The sequence below is a fragment of the Labrus mixtus genome, chromosome 21 (genome assembly GCF_963584025.1).
Source record: "Labrus mixtus chromosome 21, fLabMix1.1, whole genome shotgun sequence".
Classification (NCBI taxonomy): domain Eukaryota; kingdom Metazoa; phylum Chordata; class Actinopteri; order Labriformes; family Labridae; genus Labrus; species Labrus mixtus.
The window spans coordinates 15,187,532-15,195,031 of NC_083632.1; the positions used below are offsets into that span (position 1 = coordinate 15,187,532).

The 7,500-nt window shown below is 45.7% G+C and overlaps 1 protein-coding gene across 2 annotated transcripts in view; it reads left to right on the forward strand.

Moving 5' to 3' along the window:
• gas7b (growth arrest-specific 7b) overlaps positions 1–7,500 on the forward strand; it is a 56,070-nt gene that overhangs the window by 35,798 nt on the left and 12,772 nt on the right. For both annotated transcript variants that reach the window (XM_061027589.1, XM_061027590.1), the window contains exons 7-8: positions 1,800–1,915; positions 2,103–2,177. In XM_061027589.1, coding sequence (XP_060883572.1) covers positions 1,800–1,915; positions 2,103–2,177 — 191 coding nt within the window. The remainder of the gene's footprint in view (positions 1–1,799; positions 1,916–2,102; positions 2,178–7,500) is intronic.

A 7,500-nucleotide genomic window follows, 5' to 3' on the forward strand; every position in this document is an offset into this window, starting at 1 on the left:
AGAGAGAGAGAGAGACACACACACAGAGAGAGACAGAGAGAGAGAGAGAGCAATAAAACACGAGTAAGAAAAACAAACATGTTTTGTTCCAGCATCACGCAGTAAAGCTGAGCATGTGAACATTTGACCAATCAGAATGAGTCCAGGCCGATTGTTTGCTCCACTAGATGAAGTTTTCCTCAGTTTAAAGTCTGAGAGAAAAGAGAGCAGTGAGGATCAAGACGATGTTGAGCTTGTTCGCACGATTCGATATATGTTTATTTAAAATGACAACATCAGGTGGTGACACTTACTGCAGAGTTCTTTCATATCCTGCAGGGACACTCCTGACTCCATCCACAGCTCTAAGAGTGTGTCTTTGTGACCTCCACACACACACACACACACACACACACACACACACACACACACACACACACACACACACACACACACACACATAATTTATGGTCTTAATAAGAGGAGGTAATATTCCAGGGAACCAGCGCTCGTAAAGACGTTTATCACCTCTCAGATATAAAAAAGAAATATACAGTGCATCTATAAAACAGTAAACTAAATTCATGCTGCACGACGCCTCCAAAGACGGAGGAAACACGGAGCAAGAGCAACTTCTCAAGCAGGCCTGAAGGTTTTATGCTGAAAAACTAAGCTTCTAGTTTTTCACCGAGAGGGAGACAGAAACCGGAGAGCGGATGAGGAGGGAAGGATCCAGAGCAGGAAACTCCTGAATGAGAAGAATGCAAAGAGACTCTTTCTCTGGATGTTTCTCTGGATGACATCACAGAGAGGCCATGTGCTCAGAAACAACAGCAGCTCCGTTTCATCCTAAAACACGACTCCATATTTATCTCAAGCTGACGGAGCGGCACGCTGAGAATCAGCAGCAGTTTTAATCAAATCCAACAGATAACACAGACATGTGAGCGGGCCGCCTCGCTCGGCTGCTCTGTTTGGACATCTGACACCCTGCTGTGTAATCTCTACCAGGTGTGTGTGTGTGTGTATGTGTGTGTGTGTGTGAGCAGCGACCAGAGACTTTCACTCTCTTGGAGCTGTTCTATCTGTAAGAACTATTGAAGGAGGATGTTTCGCTAAATGCTCCACGGGGTCACCGACCATCGCTAACTTTGAACTTTTGAGTCAAATGACTAACAGAGAATTTATCGGCTTCATCAGCTACAGATATGTGAGGCGGTGTGAGACTACGCCTACACAGGGCGGCAAAACAGTTACACTTGAGTGAGTCTGTAGTGGAGGAAGTTTAGAAAACGTGCAGAGGAGGTAACCGCTCAGAAACTCCACCGGGTTTAAGAGACACAAAAAAAGTCCAGAGGCTGAGATAGATGCACAAACGGTCTCTTAAATTCAGACATGAGGGGTCAAAGATGAAGGTGCTGCTGTGCGGAAAGGTGAAGAAAAACAGCAGTAAACGTTTCAGTCCTTGTTTGTGGGGCGCCGTATAACTCAGCGGTGACGCCGTGCGCCCCATGTACGGAGGCCACAGTCCTCGCCGCAGCAGCCGTGGGTTTGAATCCGACCTCGGCAACCTTTCTCTCTCCTCCCAACACTGTGTCTCGTCAGCTGTCCGCTCCATTAAAGATTAAAATGGGAGAAAAAACATCTTAAAAAATACATTTCTTTGTTGGGTGGAGTTTTGGTTTCACTGAAGCATCAAGAGAACACGAGCGATGATTTAAAGGTTCATGTGACGGTGTCGTGTTTGTTGTTTGCCGTGTGTGTGGTGTGTGTTGTTTGACGTGTGTGCTTCTCGTGTGCTCGTCGTGTTTGTCTCGCAGGCGGATAAGAAGGACGCTCAGGCAAACGGCTCCATCAGCGGCTTCGAGGTGCTGCTGCAGAAACAGCTGAAGGGGAAACAGATGCAGAAGGAGATGGCCGAGTTCGTACGAGAAAGGTAATCCGCCCGCTCCTGTTACCGTGGCAACCACACAGTCATCATTCAACAAACCGTTTCCCCTTTTTTAGTTCATGAGTGTGTTGCTCAAAACAGGAAGTGATCATGGAAACAGTCGGGTTGTGTAAACGTTGTGTTGTAATCAAACTGTGCCCCCCCCCCCCCCCCCCCCCCCCCACCCTCTCAGGATAAAGATAGAAGAAGAGTACGCCAAGAACCTCGCCAAACTCTCGCAGATCCCGCTCGCCGGCCAGGAGGAAGGGTGAGTGACAGTCCTCCAAAGACAAAACCCCCCCCTCCCTTCCTGTATCTCTCAAACACACACACACACACACACACACACACACACGCCTGACTCTCTGGAAGACGTGAATCAACATTCAAACCAAACAAGAAGAAAACTCGCGTCACCTCTTGGAGCAGACGGGTCTCTCCCTCCGTGGAGATGAGGAAGCTGCACACGACGTCTCTCTGGGCTCCTTCCTCCGTTTAGTCCGATCATTAATGTGACGCCTCTCAGCGCCACGGAGGACATGTTTAGTCAGAGGTAGGATCAGCTGCAGGATGCAGAAACAGACTCAGCATCAGGTGATTAAAGAAACGTTCAAGTTAAGAAGAAGCCTCAGAGGAAGCAGTTCATTCATCTATCGTACAGTTTGTGTAATTTCCTCTCTTTAAAGGGGACATATCATCCCCCTTCTCCACCTTTTCAAACAGTCCCCTTGTGGTCTAAATGAAACATCTGTGAAGTGCTTTGGTCAAAATATAACATGAATCAAGCACCAGAGGAGGTTTGTGACCCTGTATGAACCAGCTCTCTCAGAACGCTCCGTTTTGGTGTGTGTGTCTCTTTAAATGCAATGAGCCCCCCCGAGTTTTCCTGGTAGACATCTCTCCTTCACTAGAGAGAATAAAAATGGCGGACCTGCGCAAAACTTTTGCTATAAGCATGGGATGGAGTCCATGGGTGGAGATACCAGGGGAGGGGAGGGGAATTTACCAGAATCCCACTGTGACATCACAAGGAGAGCATATTTGAAACTGAGCATTTTTCAGTAGACACTCAGGTTACCCAAATATATGTTCAAAAAACACTGTACAAGTGGACTTTTCATCATATGTCCCCTTTAAAACTTCTCACTGGCAGCTCCTGGATATAAATCCTCCTTTTTAAATTTGACGAGAACACTGACTCGTTTTGAAACAGAACATCTAGGCTTCCATCAAAGAGGTGGAGGAAACCTTCAAACCAGAGAACATACATAGGTATCCAGGTCCAGGAGGGTTTGAAAGTACAACTTGACTTTAATTCATCGGGGTAGTAACATGTGTTGTGTTGCTGTCAGGAGTTTTGAAGGATAAATGTGAAGTTAGCGGACCAATTAGCCGCTCAGACAGACAGACAGCTCTTCTGTTAGCGAAGCAGCCGGGCGGGACGTCCCGCTGTGCGTGAGGGTCTGCAGGTCCCGTCAGAGACGACTGTGGGACACTGAAGACTTCCTGTAAATCAGGGCACGCTTTGATCTCCGTCCTGCTGCAGACAGCGGCGTTTATCACGGAGCGGGAGGGCGGAGGAGGAGAAGCAGGAGGAGCAGGAGGAAGGGGAGAGGGGGAGACCTGAAGATGAGTTGAGTGTGATGTGAGGAGGCAGACATTTAGCTGAACATGTTGGGGGTTGAAGGGGAGCCGGAGAGGAGGGAAACCCTGCAGGGGGAGAGAGTCTGACAGCAGAGGGGGTTTCACGCTGGGGCCGAGTCTTTGTCTGGTCCTCTGAGGGGGAAACAGAAACACGAAGAGTGACGATGAGAGGGGCACGGCCGGCTGAAAACACCCACGACGACACGAAGCTGTGATTTGTACGGATGCCGCCTACGGCTCCGTTATTAAACTCGTCTTTATTAAAAGATTCCTCGAGGACAGAGAGAGAGAGAGCGCGGCAACGTGACAAACATCAGGGAAGCATCCAGAGCTGCAACAAAACGGAGGACGAGTCAAACTCAACAAACTGATTTTAATGAAAGTTTTATTTATTAAAGGAGAAATATATATACAAATGTAAAGAATAAAGGAAAGTCAGGAAGAGTGGAATACTTTTTAAAACACAACCCACAGATCTTTTTGAGACATTTTGTAATCTAATTTCGTGCAGCAATGATTCTGATTGTGACAGCATGGAGCTGTGCAGGTTTATTTACTTCATTACAAGAAGTTCACTTCAGAAGTCTGTTTTTCTTTTTCCATTCCAACAACATAAACACAACATGTAGACTGTTTCAAGCATCTCAAAAGTTTGAAAAATCATGTCTTTGTACCGAAGTTGGATTATTATTTATCTCTTGGATGTTTTAAAATCCAGTTTATTCTTCAAGCAGCTTTCTCCAAATGTTTCCGCTTTACAATGAGCGATAACGTTGGCTGACAAGTCGTCCATCCTAAAATCTGTGTGTGAATCAAACTGCTGTATGCTCCACTTGAGGGTCTTGATTTTAAGGGATGAAATAAACTCAGCCCATGACACAAACAAGACCAAAACAAACTGCTGTTTGGCCACACCTCCTCCATCCTGAAGCCTGCGCTCTCCTCCAGAGACACACCTCCAACCCCTCTCCACTCGCGTTCACACAAAGGAGTTATGAATTAGAACACACCATCAAGCACCATTAAGAGCAAGCGGTGAAAACAGTTGTCCTTTACTCGAGCTGCGATCACCTATGTCCTGCATTGTTGTGTTAGCATGCTAATGTTAGCGCTCTTAAGTTAGCTCGTAGCTTCACATTGCATGTAAACTGACACAGAATGACAGTTCCCTAAAAACTCTTACTAACATCCAAATAATCAGTGAGTATGTTCTTCTTCTCTCTAGTCCTTGACTGAAACAGCTTTTATACACAAGGGGAGGAGCCGGCTGTCCCGTCCATGTAAACACGGATAAAACAACAACACAGCCAGCAGGACTCGAGCTTCTCACTCATTGTAGACAGTCATGACTCAGAGACACATTTACACAGGATAGACTTGATTTCTGATCAGTTCAGTATGAAGCCCAGTTAATGGGGGACAATGACTTCCCTTTTAGATGCTGTAGTATTAAAATATATCAATATCATTTCATTTACTCGAATGATATCTAAGTTTAGATTGCTGCTCTTGTGAAACCCTGATAGGACTTCAGATTCTCTGAAAGGGGGCGACTCTGTGCTGAAAATAGAAAACTTCCTAACAGGTTTCTCCGTGCTTCCTCTGCCGACATGTGTGTCATGTAATCCATCCTCGTATTAGGACGCTGATCAGAGTGGGAGGTCTCATATAGAATCCAGATTATACCAGCCGGCTCGCTCGGCCCACGCCCAGAACAGTGCAGCACAATCCTTTCATTATCCTCGCCCTCAGGCCGCTCTGTTGTCACACGGACAATCAGCGTTTTGTTGGTCAGTTCTGAGCGTCCGAGCAGCAGAACCAGCCGACTATTTATTCCTGAAGTTACCATTTGTTTGGTGGAGATGTGGCCTGCGGGGCATGTGATCACTTTTATTCTGCTGAATGGAGGCAGGAAATGATTTCTCCCTCGGCTACAGGGTTTGTTGACGAGGGATTTGATTGGAATATTGTTGCCTCGTCTGTGTCATATCTTAAAGGTGGACAACAATCTGTGCTCATAGACTGTACAGATTTAAACATGAAGAGAAATCATCACAGGCTACAAACTTCTGCAGGAACAAAATGTCTGGACAAGAGGAGGAGTGAAATGAGATTTCTCCAGCAGATGTCTCTGGTCCCTCTCGTTCTGTCGGACAGATTTCCATCTGACATTTTCAGGTCGGGCAAATCGACAGCCAATCACAGCAGCTTCTGTAAAATGTGGCTGAGTTTAGAAACGAAGGAGAGACTTTAACGAAGGAGAGCTCTTGAAGTGTTTGTTGCATAAAACCAAAATGGCTGAAAGCTTTCTGAATCTGCTTTTTTGTCTGAAAGAAAACAGGATACTGTGTCATGTATACGCCTTACCCCAGTTTCTGACAGTTGTCGATTACGTGAACAGGCGTGGCCTCAACCAACTGACGTATCAAAACAAAGATGGCGGCGCCAACAAGAGCGTCTTAGTTTTTGAGTTCTTGTTCTTAATCCACTTTGATCCTGTGTTTGATCATGTCTGTAAACTCCTGTAATTCAGCCCTGCTCAGAACAGGCTGTTTCTGTGTCTGTACCTTTAAATGTAAATGAGCTGTGTCTGACCACGCCCCCTCTCTGGAAGGTCTTGGGTGTCTCGGGCTTTCTCGCTCTATGTCCTATTGTTTACGGTGAGAAGACAGACTCAGAGGGCAGAACAAACACCTAGCTGTGGGAGTGTCACCCACCTGGGGGAGGGGTTACTGCCCTTTGTGATGTCATGAAGGGAAAATCTCCAAACAGCCTGTTTGAGCACACATTTTCTGAAAGGTGGAGCAGACAAAAGATGGAGAGGATGGACTTTTCTCATCATTGGGGGGTTTGTAGACAGACTAGAGACACATATTAGAGTTAGAGAAACATGGTGAAGTGGATTTTCTAGAATATGTGACCTTTAGTAGAATTTGTGGGACTTTTTGTTTTGTCTGGCTGACTGTGGAGTCTAATAGATAAACGTGTCAAACATGCAGCTCATGCATGCTGATATAAGAGTTTTGGTGAAGAGCTGAACTGAATAAAAAGTCAGGAATAGTCAAAGTTTCCAGCAGATAAACCAAGTCTGATGAATGTGAAACTTCAGCTCTAGACCTGAGATGAGATGGAAAGCAGGAAACTGTAAATATTCTCTCAGCACAGACGTATGTGCAGTTAGTTTTCTGGGTGACACTCAGGCTGACCCATTTCTGTTGCCGTAGATTTGCAGGCCTTAGACTTTCCTCTGACTATGCGAGGAATGTTTTGGCTGTCAGTCTGAGGGAATTCCTCACATGTCTTCTATTCAGAGCGGTGCTTTGAAGTGAGCGCGCTCCACCATGAAGACGACCTGCAGTGTGCGTCTGACCGCTCGGTGATTGTTTTACAGTCAGCAGCTGCAGCAAATGTGGAGACTCCCTCTACCTCCTTACATCCACACAAACTCTTAGAAACCCTCTGAGAGAGAATGAGTGGAAACACGCTGGTTACGACGGAACATATATTTCTGCAAACAAAGCAGGGGGTGAACGCAGAAAGGTTCAAAGACCGATGCAGAACTGGCTAAACACTGAAGCTTCAGTGTCCACCACATGGCAACCAGAGTGAGCATGGACTCTAGAGAAGAGGGGGCGGGTGGAGACAGCTCTCTACAATGTGTTGGATTTGGACTGCACTACCCATTTATAACACTAGGTGTCAGAGTTTTATATTGCTCCTTTAACAGAGAAGAGAAACAGAATAAACAGAACAACTTTATATTAATTAAATCCAACCAACTGGATCATAGTTCTTCTGATTCATACTGAGATAATATCGTCTTCACATAAACAGATTGGAGTTGTCGAGTGTTGACTCAGTAAATTGTTTCTGGATTTATTTTGGCTTCAACAAAGTTATTTTTTTTAAACAAAGCTGGTGGTTAATTATTACAGTGTGCATTAGCT